Here is a 14,719-nt window from a genome sequence, read left to right as displayed (position 1 = left end):
CTGAAGTAAACAATGCAGAGTAACAAATTGTTTTATTGAGAAAGCGACTTGCTGTTCATAAAAAAGGGATCAAAGAAAAACACTAATAATTCACCAAGAGTCTAAACTGTTTTCACTGACAGGGTTTTTTGCCCCCACAGACGGATTTCGGTAGATTGTTCTGTCGTACGCCTTCAGAAGCGTCCAGAGCGTTCTCGATCTCTTGACCTCCGTCTCTCACGGTCCCGCCGCCGATCCTTCGAGCGGGAGCGTCTTTCTCGAGAACGTGAGCGAGAACGTTGCCTGTTGGTGGACAAAAAGAATGTAATAAAAATCTGAAGAAAAAAAAGAAAAAGAAAATCAAACCAACTGATTTGCAAAACCCAAACGGGGTGTTTGAACCTTTTTCTGCGTCGTCCATACAACTCTCGTCGGAGTTCCCTGGATATCGGTTTCAGGTGCATGAAGTTGCAGAAGCCGCCTCGTGTGCACTCTCTGGAACATATCACAGGAAAAGAATCGAGTCCATCTTCATTTGTAAGCTGTGTCCCCATTCTGAGAGCATCGCCTGCCTCAGTGAGAGAGCTCGGTTCAAGATCCCAACAGGACCATCCGCAAACATTCGCCGGACTCACGGCTGCGGTGTCCTTGAGCAAGATGCTGATACCCCAAAGTGCTCTCTGGGTGCTTTACAGTAAAGAAAATAAGTATTTGAAAACCCTGCTGTATTGCAAGTTCTTCCACTGAGAAATCATGGAGGGGTCTGAAATTTTCATCATAGGTGCGTCTCCACTGTTAGAGATAATCTAAAAAGAAAATTACAGACATCACCAATTACAAGTCACACATACACACGCCTTCACACACAGGAACTTGCAGACTTTGGCAAGAATCCATCTAAGGCCCACAACAAAGCATTTATGGCAAACCCTTCTTGCGCCATAGGGAGTAGCAACCCTGCAGTTGTGTTGTGTGACCTGGAGTTTTGACTTATATTAATTCTGACTGTGAGGCAGTGACGATATCACAATATGGAAGTGTCTCCACAGACTATTTCTTCCAAACATAGTCATAAAAGTACAACCACATTCAAAAATACTTGGCATGTGTGGAAGTTATGGATAACTTACCTGTTGCCCATTCTCCGGTCAAATCATATTAAATTTAAAGAAAACACCAAACAGCTCATTGATTAACCAAACAGAGTTCAGATTAAGTGATTATATGATCACGATGAATACCATGATAACATTCCCCTTCAATCTCTATATTCAACTGTTTTTGAGGAGGCACAGCATGACCGTTGTTCTGCCCCAAGTGTTTAATATGTTAAGAAGATCGATTTTATTAGAAAAGATCTGTTTGTGTTGTTAATTTTGAGAGTGCATTGCTGAGCTTTTATTTTGAAACTGTAGAATACAGGAAGTAGGAAGCACTGAGCAAAACGGTAAAAAAAAAAAAAAAAACGTCAACAGTTGAAAGATGTAGCACGTTGAAATGAGCTTATTCCTGTGCATGAATCCGTCAGAAAGCAGTGGCTGTGAGTAATTTATGTTCTTTACATGTTTCAGAAGTATTGCTAGTAACTTTAACAGTATCTTTGTGCATATTTGTGAGCGGCACTGCTTTAGTAACTTTACATGTTGTGTTCATTCTCATGAGATAGCTAGCAGCAGTATGTGTATCTGCTACTCACTTCACTAGAATGCTGTTGCTGTTGGTGCTTAGACTTACTGAATGTGAATGTTTAATTCATATACTAATGGAAGATGTTTATACTCCATACTGATTTGACACCGCAGTCTGTTTAGTATTTCTTTTTCTAGTTTCACTCCATTTTCATTGTGTCACCCGACTTAACCTGTTAAGAAGTCATTAAAGGAGCAAGCACGCTCACTTCCTGGCTCTTGAAAAGGAGTTTGGCTGGCTGTTTATTCATGTTAGCACTTTGGAAGTAAAACACATGAAGAGAACAGTACAACCGTAGCATACCATAGTTTCAACTGACAGTGACTGGAGATATGATACTTGCAAAATATGTCACCGAACAAGAAGTTTGTCTGCAATAAGTAGCAGACAAAACAGGTCAATTCACATTTAAAACAAAGGCTTCATAGGTATTTGATAATTTTTTTTCAACTGAGAGGGGCCAGTTCTTCACGTGAAGGCTTCCCACCTTCTTCCCATTTCATTTTAGGCATTACCACAACCATGATTGGCACACATTTAAAAATGAGAAGTGTACCAACACTATATTAAGGTATCAATTGTGATTATTCACACTATTTTGCAAATTATTGACTAGCAAAACAAACTTTACCCATTTAAAACCATGGTCCCAAACTGAACAAGGATAAATTTTTACTACCGCAATTATTGCACTTTATTTTATTGAAGAGTTTGTTTTCCTACGCAATTCTCTTTAAAGGAGTCTGGGCTTTTTAACTTTACACATTTAGTATCATTACGCTTGCATGCCACAAAGAGAGAGAGAGAGATTTAAGGTTTTGATGTGATGAAATGTATAGTTTTTTTCAAATTCATATCCCAACAGCAACATCCTGACAGTGGTGACTCACCCCATTTCGTACTGGCGGCAGCAAGCTTCCCTGAAGTCAGTGACAGGCGAGAGCTCAGCGTGGACGGGCTGGGCATTGAACCAGCGGTTGTTCAAGTCCATGACAGCTTTTTCCGCATCCTCTTCGCGACGGAACTGCAAGCAAAGTTGAGAGGATGAAGCGGCGATTGCAGACAGGCCACAAGGAAAACTGAATAATGCAGTCATTTATGAAGTACCTTGACATAAACATTGCCGACAAGATGGTCCCCCAGGTTGTCACACACGTTCATCTCCTCCACTTCTCCGTACTTCTCCTCCATTTCCGTGAAGACCTCCTGTACCAATGCAAGTTGAATTTATTCAGAGTTCGAGCATCTTTATCAGGGTCAAATTCCCACGCTTTGCTTTTGGAATCCTTGGCAGCACAGCATGCGGGTCAGATATTCTTAAGCACAGAAAACAGGTCACGTACGCTGGAAAACATCCAGCTGAATTTTTTCCCCGTACCTTTAATCATTTAAGCTTGTTCACCTTCAAAGAAATAAATTCTACCACATATCTGCTTGTTTATTGATTATTGTAACAGAGAAACAAAGAAAACAGCTGGAAAGACTTCACCGTTACAGATTGAAGTTCTTGCCATGATCGGAAGGAGCCCTGCTCGAGAAGGCTCGTGTGCAAGCGGCCTGCCGGCTTTTGTTGGCCAGTTAACGTCTACCGGTAAATGACTCAGAAAGGCCTCGGGAGAGAGCAGTGTGGTTACATGAAATCGAAGTTGAGCTATCGGGCACAGACGTGACCTAAATAACACAATCCATGATCCCGCAGTCAGGCAGCAATGTGGCAACATTATTTTGGGTTGGTTTTGTGCCAATGGTATGAGGTGACTTCACTGCGTTGAGGGGAAACTGAACAGAGGCAAGTACAGTAACAAACCAAAGCAAACTTTTTTATATAATGCATTTCATACAAATTAAAAACTTGAACAATTTAAAGTGTTCCTCGTAAGACAAAATCCCATGTCAGGTGAACTCAAACGTGTTGGGCAAATACAAGAAATGTTTAAAAAGGGTTTCTCCACAACTACCACGACCTAAGGTTTGTCTTGAGATAAAAAACATAGCACTCAAAAAAACGCAAAATGTTTTGTTTTCTTCCACTGAACCCATTCATGGGCAGCATCCCATTTTTGGGAAATCATGATTTTCACGCATTATATCCTTTACTATATCAAAATATTTAAGTGCTTTAATCTGAAGTCATAATTTGGTATAGGGAGAGGATAACTCATCGGCCAAAGTTAGCACGACGTTATTTCCCTTTCCTTCCTGACCCAACATGGCTGCCTCATGTGCACATGGAGCGTTTTCCAAGAGAAGAAAGGGAGAAAGGTCAGTATGCAACCAAGTTTGTCTTCAAAATGCAAATCCATCAGTATTATTGATGTGTAAGTGTCGTTCTAGAATACGAACTAATTCATAAACATATCTCCAGTATGTATCACTTCACAGAGCTGATAACATATCCTTCCCACTTTTGGGACGCTGCACGCGAGAGGGTACATCTTTTTTGCCCTTTGTTTTATGCGTTAAACGAAAAAGAAGTGTTATTTCCTTGATTGTGGCCTGTTAGGAGACTTTTATCTCAATAAGGCAAAAAATTGCCACCCTGCCCTTGAATGGGTTAACATCATTTACACCTTTTAGATTGTCTGTTTTTACACATTTATCACTGATGTCTAAATTATTAAGCAATATTTCACAAATGGAGTGATCAGAATCAGCATCAGCGGGATTGGCCAAGTGTGTAAAAACACAGAAGGAATTTTTCTCCGGCAGTTGGACATTCAAATCAAAGAACAACAAAGCAACAAAAACAAAGAACAAAATGTACAAGGGATGTTGTACACTATCTCAGGATCATCAAACCAGAATAGAACATCACAACCTCAACAGCCCTATTGTGTTTACACATGTATACAAATATTATTTCATAGTTAACAGGAACATGTAATGTTTAATCAGTTTTCAGCAACACAAATAGTTCTGCACGTGTTTCCCACAGTAGCGCAAAACCCAGTGATGCTCGAGTCATGGTTATCACTAGCTAGCTAGCTGTAATTCCAGTTTGCTGCTTGTGGCTAGAGGATAATCTAATGGGATATTCTTTCCTGTGCATTATTTCCAACACCTCTCATTTTTGTATAAATATTTTGAATCGATTTTTCTACCGATTGTGCCATCAATTAATTGGATAAGAACTGATTTTGTGTTATGGGGGGGCATGCGCACATCACCCCGACTGGAGAAAGCAAGAGAGAGACTGTAAATAGGAGGCCAGCTTGCTAGAACGCGTCTTTAAGTGCGAGCAATCGACATATTGGCCACAAATCAATCAAGCGACGAGACGCATGATGGGCTCGTGGTTTTTTTTTTTTTTGGTGTTTTTTGGCATACCGTCACATGAATGACCAAAACTGCCTCGGCGATCGATTGCTTGATTGCGATTGACGCAGAGAGCACCCCTGGTTTAGAACATCAGCGAGGCAGATTGCGTTTCAGCCCCCATAGAATGACGTGTCCATTCAAACTGATTGAGGGGAACGAACTAGCATGAATTAACCATTAAAATGTTAATCTTAATCTTAATGTCTTTGTCATTAAAGGAAGACTCTCCCCAAAATTCATATGTACAATAAACCCTCCGATGTGAAGTAATGTTATTATTACATATATTTTGGACATTAATTGTAAATAAAAATTGAAAATAAAGAACATATTTGAAATCCAAGCAAAATCTGGATATGTGCCATCTTTCAGAGCCAAACGCGGAAGAAAAATCCTTGACTCCGCCCCTGACATCTCCGGCGCTTAGCATTATAGACCATTCGTTCTAGCTAAGCCAAAATACTGACTTGTTCTGCACCCAAATTTCTCCTTCTTTAACCTCCCATGGGGTCAACCTGACAGGATACAGCTGTGGCTGTCACAGTTGAGGCTCGTTCACCAGCAGGGGAAATTTGCACGCATCCAATAATTACTGGTTATTAGCTGCTGAGTTATACCCTCGCGTGGTAATACTGTATAAACAACAACATACGTTATGAGGGTGGCGCAGGTGTTCAATCCCGGACTTCCGTTGTTTGTTCGTCGTCAACACTACGCTCCTCCCGACACATCGACTTCCGCCTTGTGTGCATTCTGGTTCAAACGCTTGAACATTGCACATTATTATTTTTGTTTTGTTTGCTCAATGGCGGGAGTAGTAATAGAGCATCGACTCTGTGTTACACTCGCTTTGTTGGCTCTGAGCACACAACACTTCCCGGTTACTATTAACGGCGATCGACACGTACACAAAGGTCATTCTCGAGAGGCTAACTGCTTGAAAAGTACAATTTGGGGGGAAATAGTCAGGCCACGCTTGCTGTACAATCTCTATACCGAAACCAACTCCTCAGAAAAGCATCACATCTTCGCGGTCCATATAATAGGATTGTTATTGTTCATCGTTAGTGCCACGCCCCCTCTATAACACGTCAAGTGTTGGATGTGTGTATTCAGGCTCAAGCGCACAGGCTTGAACACTGTACATCATGCTATTTTTGTTTTGTTTGTTTGTGATTATTTTCACAAAAATCATTCACAAAATGCCAGATAGTGGACGTTATGTGTTCGGTGAAACGTATCAACGAGCAATAGGGGGGCCAGAACAGGAAGCACAGGAGGCATGGCAAATGCTGATTGGCTGTCAAGTTTTCCAGCCGGGCTCATTGGAATGTCTGAGCGAGAGAGAAATTCGATAATACTTTTCCAATTTAGAGATGTTTCTCTGTGAAATCTGCAAATAAATCTGGCATTAAAAGAAACACTGAACCCTCATCTACTAAATTTTCATGTGTGCTCCCATTCCCAATAGTCTCGACAAAGTCTTCCTTTAATAGCAAATGTACAAACTCAGCAATAAAATAAATTATTATTTCCCCCACAGTCTGTCAGAGCTGCTGTGTGACAGATGCGCAAACAGAAACAATCTTATGTCACGTGGGAAAGGCAACGATACAAAAGGTCGCTCACCTCAAAGAACTCGTCATAGTGCTCCTGCATTTCCACATCACTGACGGGACCTGCAGTTACATCACAGAAATCAGCAGCACTGTCATGGACCTCAACTTGGGACATTTAGACACTGTCCAGAAAGTTTGATATTCTACCAGATGACATGAAAATACAGTCGTGTGAATGAGTTTGTGTTCTTTATTGAGGAAAAACTAGAACCAGGCCTGGTCAGCTTCCTGCTGGTGGGAAAACGTTTGTTTACGTACAATATATTATGGCTGGGTTCTTGATGTACTCGTTACAAACAGAATCTGGGGTCAGCGACCTGTATCTTTCGATGAACACTGAGTGCTCAGTGTCAGATGAGTGCAAAGCCTACAGGCTCCGACAGAAAGGCCCTGATACGTCGAGTCTGAAGGTTTTGCTCTGGTCATGGAAATTTGAGGAGAGTTGAATCATGGGCTGTCCTGGGCTGCTGAACCCAAGGAATCAACCCTCCTTGGCTGTTCCTTCATTTCAACATCAACAGAACGAGCCACAACGTGCTTGGTGCGCCCACACACCGCGCTGGCACAATTCGTTTTTCGACAGGAAACTGCACGTGGCTCCTTAATCTCGAGTGTAGCCAAATTTTGAAGGAAATTGCGCAGTACGAAAACATAAGTGCAGTCAGTGCCAGAGGGTCCTGGGTATGAAGAAGAACTTACAGTGCAAACCATCAGCAGACTTGGACACAGTTTTCAAGGTTATGAAGGTAAATGTTCAAGAGGGAAACGGTCTGAAATACAAAACGTAAATTTCTGTGACACACAACAATGAAAAACGTGGAGCTGGGGAGGGAAAACGTGTTGTTAGAATCCTCAGGAATGACATCTTCCAACTTTCGAGAGTTCACACAGGGATTTGCGTCTGTGTGCTCAAAACACAAGGTTCCAAAACTCGACTTTCCTGTCCCGATACAAGATTCAAGATCACATGCCAAACAAAGCTCAGTGTGACGGAGCGCAAAAAAACAGCACAGAGATGCCAACTTTTTTTTCTGTGCCAAGGTCAGGATGCTAATCAGAATGCTGATAAACCGTTAACCAACTCAACTCGATCTACATCACTTTAGAAGAACAACCACAGCTGAAACTAAGTGCTGCATATAATTAAAAAATATATATATTCAACAATGAAATGAACTAAATGCTGACTCAGACTCAAAAACTCAGTCAAAATGATGACAGTGGTAGAGACGACGCAATTTAAGATTGGGAATTATGATTGACTATTCAGTATTTTTAAAAAACCCGAAGTCTCTTGTTAAAGTAAAACCACATTTTGTAGTAAATGCAAACTATTTAGCAGTGTTAGCGCATGCGTCTGTGTGACACGCAGCAAACACCAAGATGCATAGAAAAAGTTTCAAATTGGGTTTGGGGTGTAAAATTCAACAATGTAAAACATCAGACAGGTCATAAGTCACATGAGCAGTTTACTGTTTAACAAGCTGGCCTGCTGGCGGTGTACTTTTTCCTCACCAAATGTTTGTTCTGGGCGTTTCTCCACCAGCTAAAAGGTGCAAAAGGTGTTCATGTTCTCATGTGTTTTGTAGCCAGCAGCTGTTTTTACAAAGTTTGACATGGGAGCACTCCAAGCTCCAAACGACACCCCACATGTGGCCGCCACATTAATAAAACACAGGAAGGAGAAGAGGGGAGGGTGACACTTACAGCGTGACGCGTCGGCAGTCTGTGCACTGTTCTGGGGGTTACGGTAGATGTTTTGTATCAAAATGGTCTGCGGACAGAATGAGCAGTTGAAAGGCAAATCAAGTCCACATTCGTAGGAAATGTCAGCCGACGTCCTCCTCACCTGGCTGAAGGTCGGTTTGTTGTGCAATCTTGAACAGCGATCGCCATGTCTGCAAGCTCCGATTTTGAAATAGAAGGAACAATTGACCCTGGAAAGATTCAAACAAATATTTGATGGGGCCCTTCGATTTGAATATTGCACATTTTATTTTTCTGGGTACTCCCGAAACAAATGCAGGTGGCCTCAAAAATCACAACACCCTAAACTTCCTTTTTTCTATTTCCTTGCAGGTCTCATTCAGAGAGACAAGAAGCCATCATCACCATTCAGCAGCCTGTGCTTTGCAGCTTTTGTAAGCAAGTTTTCATTCCATGGCCAATGATTCACCGATTGCCAAATTGATAACGCATGATCCAGAACTACTTAAGGTTGTGCAAAGGCTTCAAGAGGAAGATTATGATGGTCAACAAAATCTAAAGCTTTGTCACTCCACTAAATCCATCTTTTGATGGATCCTGACTTCTAGCGGGTAGACTTTCCCCACCTTTGCATAAACACCTGCTCTTGGATTTTCATCAGCGGCGGTAGTAGTAAGTCTTCCCCTGCCGTTCTGAGAAAATTGCTACAGATCGAACAAGTTATACTGCGCGTCGAGACGATGGCCATAAACTGCAGTCGACAGAAAAACTTTTTGCAATGCTGCATGACGGTCCAAAGCAAGGGAACATTGTGCTTAGAAAAACTGCACTGCTTACGCTGTCGAATGCCGACAGCCACACGTCTATCTGAATAATACCTGAAATGAAATCGGAAAACTTTGGGACATGGTGTATTTTTTACATTGTATAACAACAGCAACAACAACAGCATTCTTTTCATCCACTTCATTCTCTTCCAGAAGTAGTTTATTACTGTCATTTTTCTTTTATTCGGTTCTAGGTACACCTCGTATTTTAATCTCCATCTCTTCCATGCTGTCCGTCCTTCATTTCTTCTCACCAAAAGATGTCTTGTCTTTGAAACTTAAATTAGCCTCCCTGACAACCCCTTATCAATTCATTTCTTATTACATCACTACACACATCAATCTCAGCATCTTTATTCCTGTCAGATCAAGTTTCTTCTTCTCGATATTGTATCTCATGGCTATCAGCACTTTTTGATTGATAATCGTGGGGAAAGTTCTGTCATATCATGAACATATTTCATCTTTACACAGCGGCATGAAAAGAGGAGACGATACCGGTGCTCAAGAGGGCATATTATTACCCTATTGTTTTGACTAAAATACCAGGAGGCGACGTCACAAGTTAGAAAAGTTAAACTTATTTATTCCATTCCTTTCTTTAATAACTTCATCCTGGCATTGTTCAAGGTACCTAGTCTAATAAAAACATTTTTTCACATTGTAAATAACAGTCGCTTTGATAATAATTGGTGTGAACACATCAAATATTAAGTCAACGTCTACAATTTGGTGGATACGAGAATTATTTGGCTGAACTGAAATCGCGCAAACTTGGGTAACAACTTGCTAACGATTACAAACAAAATTGGATGCAAGTATTAGACCACGTAGCACAACATGTGCTTGAGAAATAATTGCCTTAGCGCCTCGCAGTTGCAGATTGGCGACGCTGATTTCCTGTTTCATTCATTGCGCTAGCTCCGCTCGTTAGCTCCTCTTGCTAATATCAACTTTAGTAAACCAGTCAGTGAGGCCTAACCGGCATCGAGTGAGCCCACCTACTGGCCAAGCTTGGAAAGCGCAGTGGTGCTTTTCGAGTGCACCACCTTTCTCGCTACATTGACAAAAACATGCAGGAAAACTTACTTGTCTTTCTCAGTACCGAAAATGGACGCCAGATACTCCGCCATTTTCGGCTCGTCGGAAACGTACGGAACACGTCATTACGCAAAACACCTACGTCACTACGTAAGCGCGGTCATAAACCAGACATTAGGCAATAACTATCATGAACACACCGGGGCGTTGTTGATCGAAAATACCTCGAGCAGTTTCTCTGTTGAGCGTGTGGTTAAAATATGAGCGTGCATAGGTGTGACTTTTCACTCACTTCCACATAACATTGCAAATGCAGACCAGACAGAGGAAGTTGTACACGTGTGTTTGTGTAACCGAATGATAATCTTATTTTCAGTTTGCTGCAAGGGGAAAATGAGTGTTGCCTCCAATCATGAAGCAATCCTGGCATGTGCTGCTTGCCTCCATTTTGGCAGTCCAGCATCTCACTTCAAGCAGCGGTGAGTTGTTATTTCCGTTTTCACGTTATCCTTCACCGTCTGAGGAGGTCCTGTGAGTGCAAAAAAAAAAAAAAAAAAAAGATATAGCCTGCATCACTCATAACTCTGTTTGGTCCAAATGCGATGTGCTGTATACCATGGAACTTTTTGTGTTTTTACCAAGGCACAACCGCCACAGTGCATATCACATTAAAAGCAATCGCATATGATTTGATTGCGAGGTAGCAGTGCAGCGCTCCGCTCGAGTCCTTCTTTGTACAGTCGGGATGTAGTTTTCTCCAGGTACTCCGGCTTCCTCGCAAGTTCGAAGTGTTTGTTGTTTATTTGTCCACCGCGATTGGCTGGTAACCCAATCCAGGGTGTGCCTCGACGCCGCACTCAAACTCGGCTGGGAGACACCCAAAGGAGTATAAGCGCTATAGAAAAATGTCAAATGACATAACCCGTGAAGCCGCTTCAATTAAAGTTGTTTATTTGTTCAGACTCACTGTGGTAGTGTGTCAGGGCAAAATCATAAAGAGCTTTCTTGTCCGAATAGTGGAGTACAGTCCCTGATGGTATGGAGACCTGCATGCAGTAAATTCTGTGTGAGGGTCTGAAAAGGCCATGGGCCTGAAACAAAATATTTGTGTTACTGTCTTCTATATTTATGGTTGTGGTCATTTGTGTTTCTCACCCTCTCTGTGTCCAGATGGAGAAGACTGCCTGCAAATCATTCGGCACGAAGATGTTCATAACGTTTCAGTTGGGGCAAACTTAAAGATGAACTGCACATACCGGTATATTAATTGTTCTACTTCATCGTACGTCTCCTGGCACAAGTTGGAAAACAGAATGTATGTGCCAGTGATCAATGACACTCGGACTGAGGTGAAACCAGTCCAGGTAAACAATTTTGAAACCATATTGTTACTCAATTTCACAAATATACAAATGAGCAATGCAGGTTTCTATCGCTGTCAAAGTGAATTTACCTTTGGTCAAAACATCAAAGTGTCCGTGCACGGTACGTGTCCTTAACATGCTCATCAATTGCCAATAGTTTTGGACACTATTTCTATATTCCTTTCCATCTTTGCTTTCCTAGACATCTCTGTGGTGAGCAACATCTCACCGACGAATGAAACGAGTAAGAATGTTTTGTTTTGTTTTTGCAGCCAATTCTACATGATGATTTTTGTTTTATTCAGAGAGCGCGCTTGACATGTGGCTCCATGTTTATTCTTTAAATTCAAGTCTATGTTTGTTTCTGCAGCCATGACGGTGAAAAGGCGGTGGATGTATGTGTACTCCGCCGTCGGTACACTGGCCTTTGTCATCGGAATCATTTTCATTTCGGTCATTTCCATGCAGCGGTGCAAAGGTGAGTGTTTTTTTACTTAGCATATTGTCAGGCAATAAAAATACAAGCCAATACAAATGCAAAAAAACAAGGTCTAGTCGGCTGTTCTACAACAAGGAGCTGAAGGGCAAAATGGTTGTTTGATCCATGAATGAGCGAGACATTTCCTGGCTCAATAAAAAATAATGTAATGTAAACGATGCTTTTCATCATGCTCTTCACATATTTACACCGCGGGACAAAGACAACGCTTGTTGATTGATAACGGCTAAAAAACGGAAGTTCTCGGAGAAGAAGGGGCCGCTGAGCTTAGAGTGTCACAGAGCGTCGTCAGCAGAGAAAGCGAGACTGGAGGAATCACAGAAAGGCCTAGAAGTGGATGGCGTTGGTCCAGTGATTTTCAATGTGGGGTATGCAAGAAAAAAAAAAAAAATCACTGAATCAAATGTTCAAACCGCATGTAATTTTACAGTGCATTAAGCCTACATTTATCCAGTACAGTACATTTTCCAAGTACAGTTTAGTTTTATTCAACTTTGAACAACAATGACTTTGGATTTAATCTTATTAGAAGAGTTGGTTTTCAAATATTTATTTTGTTACTTTTTTTATTTATAATGTGCAACAGATAAATGAATCACTATTTAGGTGTTAACGTTCAAACTATTAGAGTTATGTAGTTTTAAGGAAGTGCCTCGTTTTTGTTGAACAGTCAGCATCATATGCTATGCAGTCGTGTTGACATTATTTTTGGAGTTAGCACTTAGTACAAAAAAACTGAAAACTGTTGTATTAGTCTATCCAAATGTTAAAAAAAAACTGTTGTGAATTTTGTCATTCAGCTCCTTGAAATCCAAGTTGTGCAAAACATACTGAAACACTGAAAAGTTGGACCTTCAACAGTTTACACAATTATCAAGTTCACCTGTAAAGTGCATTTTCAGTTGCCATTTCACACAAAACCTTCAAAAAAATGCAGACTTAACGAAATAGTCTACACACCTGTATGTAAATATTCATATGTATATATGAATCCAATCCTTATTTGATCCAATTAAAAAAAAAATCCATCCCCCCTCATGCAGGCAACTCACAGAGAGAGACGCAAAGTGAAAATCAAGTGAGGCATCCCTGATCTTTTGTGCAACATAACACTTGTCACTAATTCCCAACAAAGTGTTATAAATAATGTCTGTCGATGTTTGCAGGACTTTTCTGTGCTAAAGCCGACGGCTAGCGCCAGACCACACGCTACGCAAACCTCCCCTGGCAGCTTCGCGTACAACAGGATGGCTTCCAAAGAGGAAAAGGGTTCAGAAGCGAGGACAGAGACCGACGGAAACGTCGTTGTGTACGCCGCGCTCCATCATCAGCCGCCCGCCGGTGCGCCCCCGCGACCGAGGCGGCCCAGAGAGGAAAGTTCAGAGTACGCGGACATTCGAGTATGATGCCACGCACTGCTGCTGGTGGAAGATCAGCTTTTCTCCCACATTCAAGTCGGTGAAGAGACCATTTTCACATGAGACTGTAACCACCAGCTTCCTCTTTCCTTTGTAGGAAAGAGACGCGACCTTCTGGTTTATTGTCAAGAATTTAAGGTAGTGAGATCCAAAAAGTTCTTCGAATAAGCGGAAGGTGACAGAGGTTGCACAAATCATGTGGGCGTGCGACGAGGGTGTGAAACTGCAGTTTATGAAAGTTGTCATGACAGCCCCTGTTTTTTTTTTTTTAGCATTATTGTTGTCAAGAATTACAGCCAGGCACAAAATTCAAAGCTTTTCCTTTCCAACGTGTAAACTTTATGCTGCCAGAAAAAAAATGGATGTGCTTACGAAATAAAATGGAATAGATTTACAAAACAAGAACATCAAGCAACAGTTTGAGCTGGTCACAATTTATTGGATTTCATATCTAATTTCATGCCGGTGTGACGGTTTGAGCGGTCCCGGTGCTGAAAAGTCTCCTTGTGATTAACTTGCATGCGCGTATATTTTGTAAACTTCCTGCCAGTCTGAAACATCCCCATTCATGCTTCTTCAATATGTGCCATTCGACAACTTGTCGCCGAGTGTTCATGTTCTCTATGGACATCTCGAAAGACAAACAAAGGGAACGTACATATATGTGTATATCCTTTTATCAACTTTTGTTTTAAGGTTAGATTAACGTTAGGATATAACGTATGTTAGCTCCCTCCATCTAGAAGAAGGGTGTTGGAATTTTTATTTCTAAATGATCATAAACTTAAGTTAGTAATCTGACTCCAATTTGTGACCTTACCCAACTGCCACTCATCCAACAATACGCGCGCTCGTTCTGCAATAGAAAGGTATCAGGAAGCCGGCATTTTCACACACGAGTGGATTTATTCCTTCAACACACACCTGGGTCTCGGGTCCCTCTCATTACAACCCTGTACGTCTCTGTTGCCACCAGCAGACGTACTCTACATCCGAGTTTCCCAGAACAATTTTTAAAGTACAATCTACTGATTCACTATTGGTTCTGTGTCTCCTGTAGGTATCCTTGGCGCTCTCTCATTGGTCTCCTTTGGTCCGCCGGATGTTGCCCCGACTCCTCCCTTGCAGAATCGCGTGCAGGCTCCTCCTGGTGGTGGTTTCCTGACAGTAGTTTTTCCACCAACTGCTCTGAGTCCTCTCGTCTCCGCATCCTCCTTGCAGTTAGCACCGTCTGTTCTAAAACATTCCATTCTTGCAC

General features: G+C 41.6%; 2 protein-coding genes across 3 annotated transcripts; one reads left to right on the top strand and one right to left on the bottom strand.

Annotated features, from left to right (window-relative positions):
* Window positions 1-13: 13 nt before the first annotated feature.
* Window positions 14-10,370, bottom strand: LOC133504883 (splicing factor U2AF 35 kDa subunit-like). Of its 2 annotated transcripts, none has more exons than XM_061827597.1 (8): window positions 10,229-10,370; window positions 8,455-8,542; window positions 8,313-8,379; window positions 6,616-6,665; window positions 2,776-2,874; window positions 2,559-2,692; window positions 382-474; window positions 14-282 (listed from the first exon to the last, which is right to left on the bottom strand). In XM_061827597.1, the coding sequence occupies exons 1-8, from the start codon at window positions 10,270-10,272 to the stop codon at window positions 174-176; spliced, it is 684 nt and encodes a 227-aa protein (XP_061683581.1). In that variant the 5' UTR covers window positions 10,273-10,370; the 3' UTR covers window positions 14-173. The 2 variants fall into 2 exon arrangements, with proteins under 2 accessions (XP_061683581.1, XP_061683575.1); XM_061827591.1 differs by lacking the exon at window positions 10,229-10,370 and adding an exon at window positions 8,939-8,981.
* On the top strand, window positions 10,320-13,876 carry LOC133504876 (B- and T-lymphocyte attenuator-like). The gene is made up of 7 exons (XM_061827581.1): window positions 10,320-10,454; window positions 10,557-10,659; window positions 11,351-11,665; window positions 11,747-11,788; window positions 11,915-12,022; window positions 13,087-13,121; window positions 13,210-13,876. The coding sequence occupies exons 2-7, from the start codon at window positions 10,593-10,595 to the stop codon at window positions 13,447-13,449; spliced, it is 807 nt and encodes a 268-aa protein (XP_061683565.1). The 5' UTR covers window positions 10,320-10,454; window positions 10,557-10,592; the 3' UTR covers window positions 13,450-13,876.
* The last annotated feature ends 843 nt before the right edge of the window (window positions 13,877-14,719 follow it).

This window comes from Syngnathoides biaculeatus, chromosome 2 (assembly GCF_019802595.1).
Source record: "Syngnathoides biaculeatus isolate LvHL_M chromosome 2, ASM1980259v1, whole genome shotgun sequence".
Lineage (NCBI taxonomy): Eukaryota > Metazoa > Chordata > Actinopteri > Syngnathiformes > Syngnathidae > Syngnathoides > Syngnathoides biaculeatus.
The sequence above is the reverse complement of the archived record's forward strand: the minus strand, read 5'-3'. Positions and strand labels throughout refer to the sequence as shown.

Coding starts and splice junctions, on each gene's coding strand:
- LOC133504883 (XM_061827597.1), bottom strand. CDS start 10,272: ATGGCGGAGTATCTGGCGTCCATTTTCGGTACTGAGAAAGACAA. Junction 2,693..2,775: donor TCGGCAATGTTTATGTCAAG/GTACTTCATAAA, acceptor CTTTGCTTGCAG/TTCCGTCGCGAAGAGGATGC. Junction 283..381: donor TATGGACGACGCAGAAAAAG/GTTCAAACACCC, acceptor GTCCACCAACAG/GCAACGTTCTCGCTCACGTT.
- LOC133504876 (XM_061827581.1), top strand. CDS start 10,593: ATGAAGCAATCCTGGCATGTGCTGCTTGCCTCCATTTTGGCAGTCCAG. Junction 10,660..11,350: donor GCATCTCACTTCAAGCAGCG/GTGAGTTGTTAT, acceptor CTCTGTGTCCAG/ATGGAGAAGACTGCCTGCAA. Junction 11,666..11,746: donor CATCAAAGTGTCCGTGCACG/GTACGTGTCCTT, acceptor TTGCTTTCCTAG/ACATCTCTGTGGTGAGCAAC.